The 15,532-nt window shown below is 48.3% G+C and overlaps 1 protein-coding gene across 3 annotated transcripts in view; it reads right to left on the reverse strand.

Moving 5' to 3' along the window:
* Positions 1 to 10,213, reverse strand: part of SLF2 (SMC5-SMC6 complex localization factor 2) — a 28,005-nt gene extending 17,792 nt beyond the window's left edge. For 2 of the 3 annotated variants that reach the window (XM_048944779.1, XM_048944778.1), the window contains exons 1-6: positions 9,926 to 10,213; positions 7,086 to 7,129; positions 5,919 to 6,625; positions 4,924 to 4,978; positions 2,765 to 3,837; positions 240 to 322 (exon numbers count right to left, since the gene is read on the reverse strand). In XM_048944779.1, the coding sequence (XP_048800736.1) occupies positions 240 to 322; positions 2,765 to 3,837; positions 4,924 to 4,978; positions 5,919 to 6,625; positions 7,086 to 7,129; positions 9,926 to 10,032 (2,069 nt within the window). In that variant the 5' untranslated portion in view covers positions 10,033 to 10,213. The remainder of the gene's footprint in view (positions 1 to 239; positions 323 to 2,764; positions 3,838 to 4,923; positions 4,979 to 5,918; positions 6,626 to 7,085; positions 7,130 to 9,925) is intronic. The other variant, XM_048944780.1, reaches the window with a different exon arrangement.
* Between the last annotated feature and the right edge of the window lie 5,319 nt (positions 10,214 to 15,532).

The following is a 15,532-nucleotide window of genomic DNA, read 5'->3' on the forward strand; positions in this document are numbered from 1 at the left end:
CAGCTCCTGCGAGAGACAGATATATCATATATCACTCACTACTGCTTGCAGAGAGCCTGTCACTTAGCTTCTCAAGTAAAGCCACGCTGGTAGGTCCTATCAGACCTATGGCAGTAGTGCCAGGAGGCAAAGCTTAACTTGCTGTCACTCAAATCCCATCATGTTTGGGGAGACAAGGTAAGTCTAAGCTTCTACAACTCCATATTAAACTTTTGAAAGTAGCTTTAAAAACAGCAAACCTTTTAGATTGTTCCTTCTCCTTCAAGAGATGTTCTAAGCTGTTCACATATGACACCTGGGTACCAACAGGAGGCTTAGAAAGCTGCAAAGGAAATAGTAAGACATTTTAAAACTACTGCAAACTACTCTATCAGTCATAATGCTATTATGGATGATAACAGCAGGGTGGCAAAGTCTTTGGCTGCAGCAAATGAGAATGAGCCCAAATGCAGCAGCCATGGATACAGAAATGAAGGAAAAGAGCTGCTTATCTTTGGAAGGCCTCAGGTAGGCAGGGATCTGCACCAAGAGATGCCTTCAGCTCCACTGCCAACCCTTAAATGAGGCCTGGGAAGGGATGGATCCTGGCTCCACACAATCCAGTCACTCGGCTGCACTGCCTGCACTTGAGCTCTCCTGGGCTGGCCCTGCCTTCCCACCTCAATCACTGCTTCAGGCCATCACTCAGCATTTCTGCTATAATCACTTTTAGCCTCTTCCAATTTTAAATACACTTGACCTGAAGGTAAAATTTCAAAAGAAACCCTGAAAAGCCAAACAATTAATAGTTGGATTTCTCAGTTCCTTGACAACTTTCTGTAGTCAAATCTCTCAGTGATTAATTCAGAAATGATCGTGCTTCACAATGAATCTGAAGAGCAAAGCAAGCTTCTGTTTCTCTCCCTAAAGCCAACCTGCAGCTAAGTCTTCGTGAACATTTGCATCAGAAGCCTTTACTGCACAGCTTCATTGCAATCCACAGAGACTCCAGGAATCCCCCACTCCTGTGCACAACTCCTTGAAAATGATTCAGTGCATCTGTGTTACTTTCACCATTTCCTGAAGTGCAAAACATCATTCTGTTACATCGTCTCCTAAGTCATTAGATAAGGGAAAGCTTCAGGTGAGAATCCTAACACAGAAACAAATCAGTGGGAAAACGTGGGAATGTTGAAGTCCACTTTCCTTATTTCACAGTCATTTAACATGACCAAAGTGAACAATGAGAAATCAAGAGTGTACTCCAACTTGCACATGTGCTCCTTCTTACAAAAGACAAAAATACCAGTACATGCTGAAACCATGGTCATGGAAATTCTGGGACAGTTCTCAGTTGTTTTGTCTGTGCTGGTCACTAATTACACAGAAGGAGGATACACCAAATGATGCAGTCACATCCACAAACACTTGATCTGGGCTGTATCTGTTTATCATTCCTGACCATTAATTACACAGCCACATTGATTAAGATTGTAGAATATGTATGTAACCATCAAAGTCCATTCTATAATTTCCTTGCTCCATTACTCGTAAGGACAGATAAAGCAATCTGGCTGCCTAACACTTGCTTATGGAAAAACATTTTAAAAGAAACTCAGCAAAATAAACCATTCCAGAGATTTATAGATGGGAGATGAGTAGGACAAGAGTACAGCTATTCTGCCAACAAGTTTTTTTCCTGTGGTGTAAAACCATAGTGGGTTTCCCCCAGTCAGCAGCTAGGCAACAGAACCTGCTCACTCTTCCCTCACCATGCAGCAGGGCAGGATGAGCAAAAGCAAGCACGTTCTTGGGGTTAGATAACAGTTAAACAAGAGAAGGGAAAACAAACCAACAAGTGATGCACCTGGCATTCACTCACCATCAGCTCCCAGAAGCAAGCCACCACCTACCTTGTCTCCAAGCAGAGCCTTAAGGGCTGCCTGCCAGAAGCTCTGCAGCACCTTTCATTTCATGGCAGTGCATGACAACATGCCAGGATATCCATGGGCCAGCTGCAGCCAGCTGTCCTGCCTGTGCCCCACTATGGCTTCTCTCCCCCTTCTGGCCTCCTCACTTCAGGGCCACAGCACGGAGAACAGAAAGAAGCCTTCACACTGTGCCAGTACTGCTCAGCAACAGCTGAAAAACCAACGGCTTACCAACAGTGTTCTGGTCACAAACATGAAGCACATCACACTGAAACACACGCTGCTGGGCAGAAAGTTAACACCAGCCTTGCCAGACACACTTGAGTGCAGCCATTCAAATCTACATCAGCTTTGTAGGAACGCTACACCCAGCACAGGTGCAAGACTTTGCTAATGAACATTACAGTAGAGCTGCAAAGCCACAATTTATTTGACACACTGCCACTGAATAGGGTAACTTTTAAAAGACAAATCAATTCATTGCCATAATACCCTGTAAATCGTCTGTTAGATACCTCTTCATTCATCCCTCGTGAGCAGAATTCATTCCATGTTTTGAAATCCTAACGTATTTCAGTTTCCACAAAATTCAACCTCAAGGAAAACACCAGGCAGACCAAGTAGTGGACACAGATTTTTGAACCATCTCAAGGGCAAGAAGCACCCTTACACTGACTGCATTCCGCTGCACAGCACAAGACCCTCAAGTAAGCCAAGTCCCCAGCTTTGCAGGGAAATAACTGAGTTTACACACATTAAGAACAAAGGAAGACAGTCATTGAAAAAAAGACACTAAAAAAAAAGCTGACAATGCTTTTTTTTTTTTTTTTTTTTTTTTTTTTAAATCCACTTACATGATTTGTCAGAGCCGTGGTGCCCTTGAGGAGATCATCAAAACTGTCTCCTTCCAGGGCTTCTGTCTGAGGCCTGCCGCTTGAAGACAGGATTTCTTGCAGTGGTATGAATGTTTCATCATCATCATCATCATCATCTAGAATGCACTCTAAAGTCTCATCTTCACTATCAAAACTGCTTTTTGATTTGCCATTCATATTGCACATCTCTGTACGGGTGCTTCCAACTTTTAACTCTGAGAGTTCTGAAGATACATGATCGTCCTCACATCCTTGTTTAAAAGGCAATGAGCACTGAACCCTTTTATCACTCTCTTCCAAGACCGTAAGTTTTTTAGAACCTTCCACTGGACAAAAATCTGAAACATCTTCTAAAGCCTTTTCTTCTGTTCTTGAAGAAGTGCTGCTAGGTGAAAAACCATCAGCTCTATTGAGCGTACATCTTTTTGGTATTACCTGAGAGAAGACAGCATTCTGGAGGTGAGATTTCACATCTTTTGTGAGTACAGTATTTGTTTGTTTTACATGGTGTGGAGAAGGCAAGACAGCACTTTTCTCCTGAGAAGGCAGGGACACGTCCAAGCAGAAGTGTGAGTTGGCCACCTGCAATTGATTCTCTTTGGTGTCTACAACAGAAACCCGGCTATCTTCATTACGACGCTGTGCAGAACATGATGCCAAAGCCCCAGAAGAGCAATTGTTTTTCTCATTTTCATGGCTTGAGTCAAGGTATTCCTCTGAGCGAGGAGAATCCCGTCTGGGCAGAGCAGCAGCCTCCACGCACGGAGACTTCAGCATGTTTTTAACCAAAGCAGCCCTCCGATTTTTCCCACTTGCAGAGGACCTTCTCAAAGCAGGGTCACTGGAACTTGCTTCTTCACACTGATTCGAGCTGTTTGCATACACACTCACGACAGTGCGTTTTCTCTTCCCAGAAGACATCTGGGCTCTACGGCCGACCAATGGAGCAGACTGGCTTTTCCACACACTGGCAGGTTTCTCAGGGGACATTCTCAATGAATGTGGAGAGGATACATCATGTTTTGAGTCCTGCTTGGGTTGGGATGGGTCACCTGTGGAAAAACATTCAAGAAGAAATAAACCACTACTGCTGTTCAAGAAGCTGTCAAAACTGTAACAGTCTACTCTTAAAAACAAGGAAAAACTCAAACCAAACAACTGACAACAAGCATTTGTACATCAACTACAACTGAAGCTTTTTGACCAGGAACAACAGCACATCCATTCTCCTTGAACACAAAAGACCACGCTTCAGATTTACCTGGCCACTCATCTTAGCTAAACTAGAAGTGAAATACTTTGATTTTAGAAGCAGCTCAGCTCCTACAGCAGAACACCACTTCTACACACTGCCATCAGCTCCCAGCCAGATCAGCTCCTTGCAGCACTGGCCAGCCTCCAGTGCTAGCATAGGTAGAAGGGATTCATGGCAGCACAGGGCCCAGTAGGTTTGCACAGCCAAGGAACCACTCCATGGCAATCCCTGGATTTTTTAGCTTATTTTAAAGAACAATCATCCTGGACTGGGCCAGTAACAACGGCGTGGTTGCTTGGCAATTATTAAATCAAGCGAGGTGGGCCATGCAAGTAGAGCAAGACCTGATCCTTCCTAAGAATAACATTGCCATTCTCAGTTAGCATTACATAGTAGAAAAATGTAGAATTTGGCACATCAAACCAGGTAATTACTAACATATAAACAATTCATTCTTTACTAAAATCCCAAATTACTTTTAAACCTCTTCAAGCTTGCCATATATTAGAAATAGCTTGGACTACACAGCAGCAGTGATTTTTGGCAGGGACTTGATTTATTCCTTACAGGAAACTCCTATTATTTCAATAAACATACCTTGAATCTGCTTCCTCTGACGAGTTACAAACTATTTTTAATGGCTGTCACTATCACTGACATCCATACAATTGTATGCAAATTGTCCTAATCACCTGAATCCCACTACCAAAACAACCCTCTTTCTGAGACAACTTCCACATTCATTTATCTTGCACTCAATTACCATAATACATATCACAAGCTAGAGAATCTATTTTAACTACATACATGCAACAGAAAAACATAAAGACAGTAAGCGATGAACCTGACAGCTTAATTAATCCCAGAGTAGTACTGCATCTACCTGAGGCAGCCTCCCTCGAAGCAGAACGTGATATTTTTCTTGAATATCCATTTCCCTAAAAATAAAGAGGATAAAATGTTAATTGCACACGTTTTAAAAACAGTGTTGATGTCCTGAGCTGAGCATTGGCTCCGGAATACATTCAGTCTCACACACTCTCAGAAATACAACAATGTACTTCATGACAAGCTTAAAATGCAGCAGCAATGGTCTCATCAAAAGGACTCTTCCTCCACACCCTATTTTTTTTTCCCAACTTTTCTTCAGATTGGCCTGTTTCTAAATCACTGTATTGCAGTAATAATTAAGGCCGTTAGCCACCTATCTCTCTGGGCCAGTTGGCCTCCCTCAACAATCCATGAGGAACTTAACTACAAAACTACAGTAAGCACAGACAATCAGATGCAGAATGAATGGTGCTAAGGAGAAAAAAGACAAGCTTAATCCTCTTTGTGTTCATTCATACCTTGTGGAAGCACACAATGATTTCTTAAGTAAACACCTACTCTTTAAAGGGCCTTCTTGCTTGTCTAAAACAAGAACATAACTCAATTTGTATTGAAATACCACATACTTGATATGATTACTCCCAATTCTATCCAACCACTGTGGCTTAAGTTCATAAATCTGAATTGATATTCACCACAGCTTCTAAAGAGCAGAAATCTGCCAGGCTGTTCCCTACGTTACAGCATGAGAAAACACAACACCACTCCCAGAAGGACATCTGCTCTACGAAATAACGACCATATAAATCACACTGCATTTGCATGCTTGCAGCTACATCAGCCTTTTTATTCTCAAGCCAGAATTTCTCATTTACTGAGAAACAATTATGAACCAGCTTACTAATGGCACAACCCAACGTTTACAGAGGAAGAAAAAGCTTTGTTGCACATGCAAAAGGCAGCACTCAGAATTTCAGCCTACGTTAGATCAAGAGCTGCATGCACAGCAGTCTCCAGTTTCAATCCTAACCACCTTTCTAAACACACCTGATGTGATACACTTGTTCTTGAAAATGGCTTTAAGTGATGTGCCTTAGATTGCTTCGTTCTACGTGTCTTCTGCTTTCCTCCTCTGTGCAGAGTTCCCAGTGCTAACCTAAACTTGGAGTCAGGCGGAGTGCACGGCAACTTCAAGAGGAGCCCTGAGCTGTGGCACAGAGATGTGCTGTTTGCATTGCTGTTATTTCTGGCACCAGCCTTCCAAGAATCAGCTTCTGCTACAACCCATCCATCCGAGTCTGAGCTGGTCTCTTCTGTATCCATACAGTCAGTTTTCTGCTCCCAACTGTTTTCACAAGACAGCAGTGTTCTTGTTACATCCACATACTTCTCACTTCTTCCCTGCTCAGGCTTGACACCTTTATCTTTTTCAGCCAACACACTCCTGGGAGATGCTGCAGTAACAAAGAGTTTCCGAATCACAACCCTTGGCCATGCTGAACCCGGTGCCTTGCATACTGCGTTGTCCTCCAATAAGTTTACAGAGCCTTTTTTCTCAATTCCTTTCCAGAAGGCATCTAATATAGGACTTGTTTTTGGTGTTGGGTCTGGCATCTTTTTCCTTCTAACTTTCTTTGCAGGAGTCGTTTGCTTCTCAAAGCATCCAGCATGTAGAACAGACAGTTCAATTCCTGCATCTTTTACGTTTCCTGTGTCTGAGGAGCACAACACACTTCTGTCTCTATGGCCAAGGTCTGAAAGAGCAAAAGAGAAGACTTATCATTCACAACCACAATACTGGGGGGAGGGGGAAAGAGTCTTCATCATTGCTTGGTATTTCACCTCCCCCCCACACAGCCCGAAGTAAATTTACTCAATCGCTTAGCATTTGTTAGTACTACACAATCTGTTTCCCATATCAAATCACAACTGCATGATTTTTCACATGGCTGTCGTCGTTATAACCACCCAGCCTAAGTGTGATAAAAGGACTTTACTAATTACATTGCTACTTAAACGTGCTCATTTTAGCAGGAAGTTATTTATTCAGTTATGTTTTTAAGGAAAAAGTATAAATGTGCTCATTTAGACATGTTTGGCAAATTGAAGTCATTGTGCCACTGCTCCAGATTGGAAAGAGTCAGGACTTATGCAGACCTACATAATTAAAACTCTTTATTTTTCATTTTGTTAGTGGAAGACATTTATATTTACCTTGTTTTAAAACTGGTTTGAAGAACTCTGTAATAGACTGGTTTCTGAAGAGAAAAGATAAATATTATCGTCTGAAAGAACAATACCTACATGTCCACATAGCCAATAAAGCAAAAAGCTGACATTTATTTTTAGAGGGGTTTTGTGGGTTTTTTTGTTTTGCTGTTAATGCCAGCAGCTCTTATTTCAACCTGGAGTTCAGCTTTCAGACAGATCAGAACAAGCAAACCTTTACTCCTCGCTAATGAAGCCCTCCTGTCAGCTTCCTCTCAAACACCACTTCTGTTATCAACCCTGTGAGTCTTAACCACCCTCCCAGCTTAAAGCCAAAGAGACCTCACCAGCACCCGATGCCATGGCATTAACAACCTCTCCATTGCTGCTGGCAGCTCTGGCTGAAAATGCTGTGCTTTAAGGTCAGAATCACACAGACTGCTTATTCTAAGAACAAATCAGCTGCTAATTCAACTCACTATCCCACCAAATGAGTTTTGCTGTTAGATTAATGAAGTGTGTTTGAGGAGAGGCCAGAGCCAGCAAGCAGGAAGGTGTAGAGAACAGGGCCCGTCCTGGCTGCAGCCCAGCTGCGCTCATGGTGCTGTGACAGCTCCTCAGTGGGAACAGCCCCATCAGCAGCACGGCTTCCAGCAGGAGCTGCAGGCATCTCCTGGCTCCCAACAGGGACAGCCACCTGCAGCCATCTATTTTTACATGCACACAGTAAGATCAGCGAGCACTAGCTCGCAGTTCTTGAGTGCAGAGCAGTATTTCAGCATTCAGACCATACCTCACTCACACAGTCTGGTCGCTGTTAGACATGGACACCCCCTCATGGGCAATTTCAGCTCAACAGAAGAATCAAAAGGCTGAAATTCCCATTTGCTTGTGGCTGTGGCTTTGCTTCCAAGCAGGGAGCACTCAGCACTTGCCTGGGGCCACTCCTGCAGCTCAGAGGCCACGCAGTGCTCACAGCTTCAGCACTGCCCAGCTTCCCAGAACGGTCCTGGCTCCTAACCAGGCTGCCATCCTTGGTACGTGCAATACAAACCACTTGGGCAGACCGAATCTCATCTCCAGTTACTGCACAGATTCCTTCTCTGCACTTGAAGATAAACCAAAGCCAAAGACCTTTGCTCTGCTCATCCTTCCTCAACCACATCCCTACCTCAGTGGAATCCTTTTGCTGCCCTTCAGTTGAATGCAAGTACTTTGTAACAAGCACCGTATTTGCACCATAATCATACAGAGCCTTGTAAATCCACAGCTGAGAGACCAGAGGTGCTATCAATAAAAAGTGGATTGTTTCCCAAGAGCTTCCCAAGAGCACAGGGCTGTAACAAGCAGCTTTCCATTACTGCTTTAATAGAAGGACAAAAACCAGCCCTAAGAGGAAGAACAACTGATGAATCAACATTAATCGCTATCTACTGCTTTTTTACCTAGCAACTTTATCTTGAAAAACCTTGAAAAGTACCATCTTAACGATAAAAAAAAAACTATACAGTCACGCATAAAACCTCACAATGTTCTTTCAGAGGACTGTCACACAGCAGAATGTATTTTTTTTTTTCTTAGATCAAAGTTGTTTTTAAATATTCATGAGCAGCCAAACTGAACCATGTGAGTACTTTCACTTTCACCGGCAGGCAACAACAGAAGAGGAACTGACCTTCTAGCTCCACCCTTTCTTCCAGCCTTCAGGGTTACCAAAACAGAGGATCTGTGTCAACAAACAAAATAAGGCTCTGCTACAATTGCCTGAGGCTCTGAGGCTCTGAGACAATTGCCACTTGCCTCATACAGCTAGAAGCAAAACCTCCTTGATCTGGCAGCCTCTGAAAAGCCTTATCCAAGTCTTTAGGCAGAATTAAGACTTTCAGAACACGGGCAGATTCATCAGATCTGAAGACTAACTGTGCTATTAACAGAACTTCTATGAGAGTACATTTTACAATGGGGGGCACTACCAGCGGCAACCTAAGGCTTCTCTTTACAGTCCAACTGCTGAAGCCTGCAGACAGGCTTGACAGCAAGCAGTGAGACATGACGGGCATGCAGGCAGCTACAGGACTCACAGATTTTGGACGACGATCTGAAAACACCACCCAGCATCAACTCCTTTTGTCACTGCCAGGCTGCTTGCCCACCGCAAGGCAGCTGAGGTGGAAGGGAGTGCTGGGGCTCACCTGGCCCCAACCTTTCTGTGCAACCAGAGCCAGCAGTCACACACACAGCAGAGAAGAACCACAGAACCACGTGTAGTCCCAAGCTGGAAGGGCCACACAAGGATCACAGAACGTGTTGGAGGGGATCTTAATGGTCACCCAGCTCCACTCCGATATGGGCTGCATGCTCCACCAGCCCAGCGCCATCCAACCCAGCGCCAGCACCTCCAGCAACGGGCACCCACAGCTCCGGGCAGCAGTGCAGGTGCCTCACAGTCCTCTGACGATGGATTTCCTGCTGACATCCAACCCACATCTCCCCGTCAGCTCAGGACCGCTCCCCCTTGCCCCGCCACCGTCACCCCGTACACGACGCCGCTTCCCTCCCGCCCGCCAGCTCCCCTCAGGCACTGCAGGGCCGGGCCGAGGTGCTCCGCAGCCGTTTCCTCCGAGCCCATCTCCCTCGCCCAGCCTCCATAGGGCTCCAGCTCTCCGCACATCCCCGTGCCCTCTCCGGACCCGCCCCAACAGCTCCACGCCCTCCCCGCGCTGAACGCTCCCGGCCGGCACGCAGCGTTCGGGATAAGGGCCGTCGAGACCAACTGCCGGCTCCGCACAGCACCGGCCCCGCTGCCCACTCTCCCTCCGTGCGGGACCGCCGCCCCTCGCCCGTACCTGCAGTCCTGGGCCGACCCCCTGCCCGCTGTCGGCCTAAAATGGCGCCCGGAGCGGGTAGAGGCCGGGCTCGATGATGGCGAGCCCACGCCGAGCGGACGGGTCATGGCGCGCAGCGGCCGAACGATCCTGCGAGGAGGGGTAGAGATGCGGGATCACCGCCTGACCCCGGCACCATAGCACGGCCGCGCCCGAGACCCTCACCCGGGAGCCGTAGGCGTGAGGCGGTGGCGGTGTTAGGTTAGCTCGCCGATTGGCCGAGCGCCTGAAGAACTCGCGCCTCGCATTGGTTCTTCACCTTCGCGGGCGGGACAGGGAGACAAAGCGTAGATACGATTGGCTGCGGCGAGAGCGGGAGGTGGGACCAGCCTTCCGCGCCGAAAGGAGAAGGGGAGAACGGTCACCGCTCCTCCCCTCTGCCCGGCGCTCTGATTGGTGCGTGCCTGGAGGGGGCGGGCCCAGTCCTTGGCGGGAACGCGGGGCGGTGCCCTCGGCTTGGCGCTCTGGGTGCGGATACAGCTTGTGTGCGCCATTCAGAAGGCCTTGGTCGGTGGTACATGCGCAGCAGCACTCGCTGGGCGCACAAGTGCAGCTGTCAGAATATGAACGACTTTAAACTTCTCTTGATTAGAATAACTCTTACCCCTGCAGCTACTAATTGCACCCAGGAAAGGTGGAGCCTTACTTTCCCTTCATGTCATCTGTTTGCACCAAGCAAACCAAACACTGAGAAGCTGGAAAACAGAGCCGAATTCAGAATTGCTCCATGCTTATTTCGGTGTACCGCTCCTTTCACTGCTATCACATTTCTTCTCATCAGTCTTTTTGATTACATGTGAGCTAATCATGCTTTTAAGCTATGCCTGGCTCTTAGCTACCAGCGCTGCAGGCTGGCTGTCCCACAGCTGTGTTCACACCCATCTTTTACCACCCTGAGTGCTCAGTGCAGTTTGGTGCCTGCATCTGCCTGCTTCTCAGCCCTGCTTCTCCGTATCCCACCTGAACAGCTGCAGAATGAGGCTTCTTTTCCTTCAAGCCTGCCTAGGATTATTTTGCTATACCTATACAGCAATAGCAGAGGGATGAGGAGCAAAGACCAGCTCCATCTCTTTGTATGTGGCACATACGAGGATGAAACAGGAGGTAAAAGAAAACAGGTGACAGATTTGAATGTGTATATGGCAAGGAATAGACAGGAGCAGGGAATGTTTAGATTTTCCTTCTCTTTTTTTTGTTATTACTTCCCCCTTCAACTCTGCTGCTGATATCAGGAATAAACATGAAATCCCAGCTGACTTTCAGAAGGAACATGATTACTCCAGTAGGATGATTCATTTAGGGACTTAGCAGGCTGGGAAAGCCAACAGTTTGCAGGTTTCTTACAGCTTGTCCATCTAGAGCTATGTTTTGTGTCTAAAACCAGGGCGGCAGCAACATTTGTGGAACAGCCTGTGGAGGGACTGCTCCCACCCACTGGAGCTCTGGGAGTCATCCCACGCCCACAAAATGCAGAACATCCACCTGCCTGTTCCAGGCACTCATAGAGCAATGCAGAGATTCATAGCAGAAAAGCTAAGGTTGTTGTAAGAGAACCAAAACAATTAAGCAAGGGCTGGTAAGAGGCCTGCCCCAAAACTGGTTCAAAAGCTGGGCTTGGGCTGCTCACAGGATCAGCAGCATCTCATCCACTGCATCACACAAGCATTGCAGGTCAGGCAGCTCTGGCCTTGCCTTGGCATCCATGAGTGTGGGAGGATGAATGTATGAAGCTTGTGAAAATAGGAGTGAAATAAGTTTTCTTTAAAGTAAACTTCACCCTTCCTGAGAGTTCAAGTTAGATTGTTGCGTTTCATTTCCTGCAGGCACAGGGCAGCAAGCGTAGCTCACTTCCCGCCTCGCATGCTTTTCTGCACCCTCCCAGTCTAGCACTCAAGCAAGCTTTCCCGTACTGCTGGCCCATACCACAGGGCTGAAATGAGTCATAAGCTTTTCTTGGATCTACAGCCAAATTGCTGCTAGAAATACACAAAATTGGGCAATATGCAGGGTTGGCTGGAACAATTCCCACCTAAGAAAAGTCAGGCATTTCTACAGCAGTCATTGATGTTCTTCATACTAAGGATTTTCAGGCATTACAAAGCATTGTCACTACACATTAGCTCCTCACGCGTTCAAGGAAGTCCATCCTTAACACCTTTATCCGAAGTTAGCAGTGGATATGCAACACCATGGGGCTGATGCTGTATGCTCAGCACTGGCAACTACGGCCTGTGTTAACAGCAAGTGTGATGCTCTTTTGCTGGGCAACTGAGTACAGCTATGTTAATTCAGTCGCACTGTATTAATGTGACCATGTTCAGGTTCCAAGAAGGGCAGCACTGAAGTTTTAGCATGTTTCTCAGTTTTGGCTGCAGCACCAGTGGGGGTCTCTTCATGCTCTGTTGCATGTTTTCATCTCAGAGCAGCCTCTCTCTACCACAGCCTCCTGCTTCCAGCCAAACCTGACCTTCTCAATCTCAGAGTGAGTCTGGGCAGATACCCTCAGCCTCCCACAGCTGCAGATAAGCTACCAAAGAAAGACTGCTGCCTGTACACAAACAGCCTGTTCTGATCCGCACATCAAGCCTCGAGTTAAGGGCAACTGCTGCAGTGCAGATCTCACAGCTGAGGTTTACGTGGCAGTTTGACGTCCAAGGACCACTGCTGCAGCTGCATCCAGCACAGAACACCTCCCATCCCAGCCCGTGCTGGGTTCTGCACTGCACCTCCATAGGCAAGAGGAAAGCTTACACATTTCAGTAGAGTTCCCCAACCTGCTGCTTTGCTACAGGACTGCATTGGTGTGCACCCTGCACACAAACAGCTGCTGGAGGGGGCTGGGATCTGCAGCAACAACGTTTTCCCTAGCAGGGATTGCACCAAACCCTTGCATTGCAAGTGAAAAAAAAACACAAAAACCCAACACACCAACAGGAGATTTAACTACCATACCCTGCATTTCCAACAGAAAGCAGATGCTGTACCAGAGGGCGCTTTAATTTCCTCCTGATAGCTGTAAGAGGAACTCATATTTAGGAAAAAAGAAAAAAAAAAGCCACCACCTCAGGTACGCAGTGGATGGTTTTCCGAAGTTACGCTGCTCTCTCCATCGGGTCATCGAGCCCATAGCAGAACGGCCGCTCTCTGAGCTCCTCCGACAGCAACAGCAGGAGCGTGCGGCCCCCTAGTGCCCGCTGCCGGCGTGTTCCCGTGCCCCGATGAGCCACCGCTCCGTGCCCACTGCCTCAGGGCGCCCTCCCAGCTCTGCGTCCTGGAGGCTCGGTGAAGCACCATATGGCATCCCCAGGGCTCCGTGCCATGCGTGTGGGCAGCTGCAGCAGAGAACTGTTTGTCACCTCCATCCTGCCAGCCTGCAGCACAGGGCTGCCCTGTAGGGTGGCTGGGACAAGTTGGGTACCCCACAGGATGCTGAGTAGGATTCAGTCCCTCCACGCCCGGCTCCAGCTTCTTCGGTTTGCCTGGAAAGGTCTGAAAACCCCCAACGATTGGTGCGTTTTCCTACCATGCACAGATGATTCACTGCACTTTCCTCTGTAACCAGTGGGTGGATCCCCGCTGGATTTCCGGGAGCAGCGTTGACCCAGTTCCCGGTCTGGGGAGTTGCAGCCCAGCACCACCAAGCGCCTGCATCCCACTACCCCGTGCAATGCTTACAGCGCTAAGAGCACGCCAGCTCTTACCTCTCAGCGTCCCCCACGTATAAGGAAAGATTGCCATTTGCAAGAGCAGTGCTGGCCAATCCCCAAGCCTTTATATCGTGTTGATTGCAGTGCTAGCTATAAGGATTTGCCTAGCAGTGCTGACATTTCCCTTGGCATTTCTTGTCAGATGTTTGTGAGCATGGAGTGCTGTGGGAACTGGCACACTACATGCCCCTAACCCAGCTGTGGGACCAGGGCTCAGCGCCCAAAATCCCAATGTGAGGCTGCTGATGAAGGGTCCTCCTGACTCCAGCCCAACTCAGGGGCTGTTGCCACTAGATTCGGGTGCAGGAGCTGAGAGCTGGCACTTGGGGCTCTGGCACTGGCTGGGTCACAGATCTGAATCTGTTGTAGGACCCATCCTGCTTGGCCACACGGAACTCCTGACCCTGCTGAGGATTCTTTCAAGCAGAAACACGGCTTTGTCCATCAGGGAAAATACCAGCCCTTCCCAGCAGGGCTGGAGGGAAAACAGGAACCTGGAGGGGAAAAACAATCCCTGAGAAACTCCCTTCCCGCTGATTGTGCTTCCAGTGCAGCAAATGTGAGGAGGCTGCTCGTTTCCTCTATCCTGTGTGTCCCCCCAGTCATTTCCATTTCTTTGCATTCCTGTGGGCTCACGAAATGTCCCCCAGTTTCTGTCTGTGTGGCCAAAAGTTCTCTAAGGATGTGAAAATGTGACACGGGAAAGAAGTGTCTCCTCAGGTGGAGGGAAGCTTAGCCCAGAGGGCTGCAGTATGAGCAGAGCCATTGCTGTGCAGGCTCTTTGAATTGGAGATGCTGGCTCCATTAGGGATCGTTTTGGTAAATCCCTTGGCTCCATCTCATGCACTCAGGTGTAAAGCAGCCACTGGAGCCCCGCCGCCAGCAGCTTAGTAATCTCAGCCCTGCGGCCTTCCGGGTGCTTCCTGCCCTGAAACACACAGCCCCCAGAGGCACAAACGTTTGACAATTGTTAGCAGAGCACACGGGCACTCACAGCCCAGGCAGATAGCAGTGCTGGTGCTGCTTTCCACCCGTGTACCCTTTTCCCATATTGATGTGTTTGCCCGTTGCTGTAGGAGCACAGGGAGTGTTGGCTCAGTGCTGCAGCCCCTGCCAGCATCACGCTCTCGCTTCCAACTCAGAGGGGAGCCCTGGGGGACCTGATGTCATGTCTGAGCAGAACAATGGCGCCCAGTGGTGCGAGGGGGCAGGACAGCAGCAGGACAGCAGTCAGTGTCACCTTGAGGAAAAGAAGTCCCAGCAGCCCTCCCTTACCCTGCCAAAGCCAGCAGTGGCTGCAAGGGCTGCACACATCTGTGGAGCTGGAGGTGTACCAAGTGGGTTAAAAGGCGCACGCATGCCCCAATGCAGCCAGCAGTCAGGCTGAGACCAGACACCGCTCACCACACATGTGAGTGATTTGGGTGTCACCTCAGAATCACAGAATCATAGAATCACAGAATCACCCGGGTTGGAAGGGACCCCAAGGATCATGTAGTTCCAACCCCCAGGCTGGGAGCAGTGGGAGAGGAGGTGGCTGACCCAAGGCCGGGTGATGCTAGGTCCCATCTGAGTCCTAGAGGGAATACCTCGTCCCCAAAGGCACAGCTGAGTGTTTCCTGAGCAGTGCCAGGGGGGCAAAGTTCAGCCAGGGCAGGAGAAGCCCCTCAGCCCCATAGCACTGGTGGTTCCTGGCTGTGCCCAAGGCAGCAGCCCGTGTTCCCACATCTGCCCTTTTCCAGGGTGTCAGAGCCTCTTGGAGGCCGCATCTCCCCACAACTGGCTCCCTGGAACGGGGATGCCGGTCGCTCCCTCCCACGGCTTCCCCTTTTCTCAGAAAGCCTGGAAACCAAAGGTGAAA

This window comes from Lagopus muta, chromosome 5 (assembly GCF_023343835.1).
Source record: "Lagopus muta isolate bLagMut1 chromosome 5, bLagMut1 primary, whole genome shotgun sequence".
NCBI lineage: Eukaryota > Metazoa > Chordata > Aves > Galliformes > Phasianidae > Lagopus > Lagopus muta.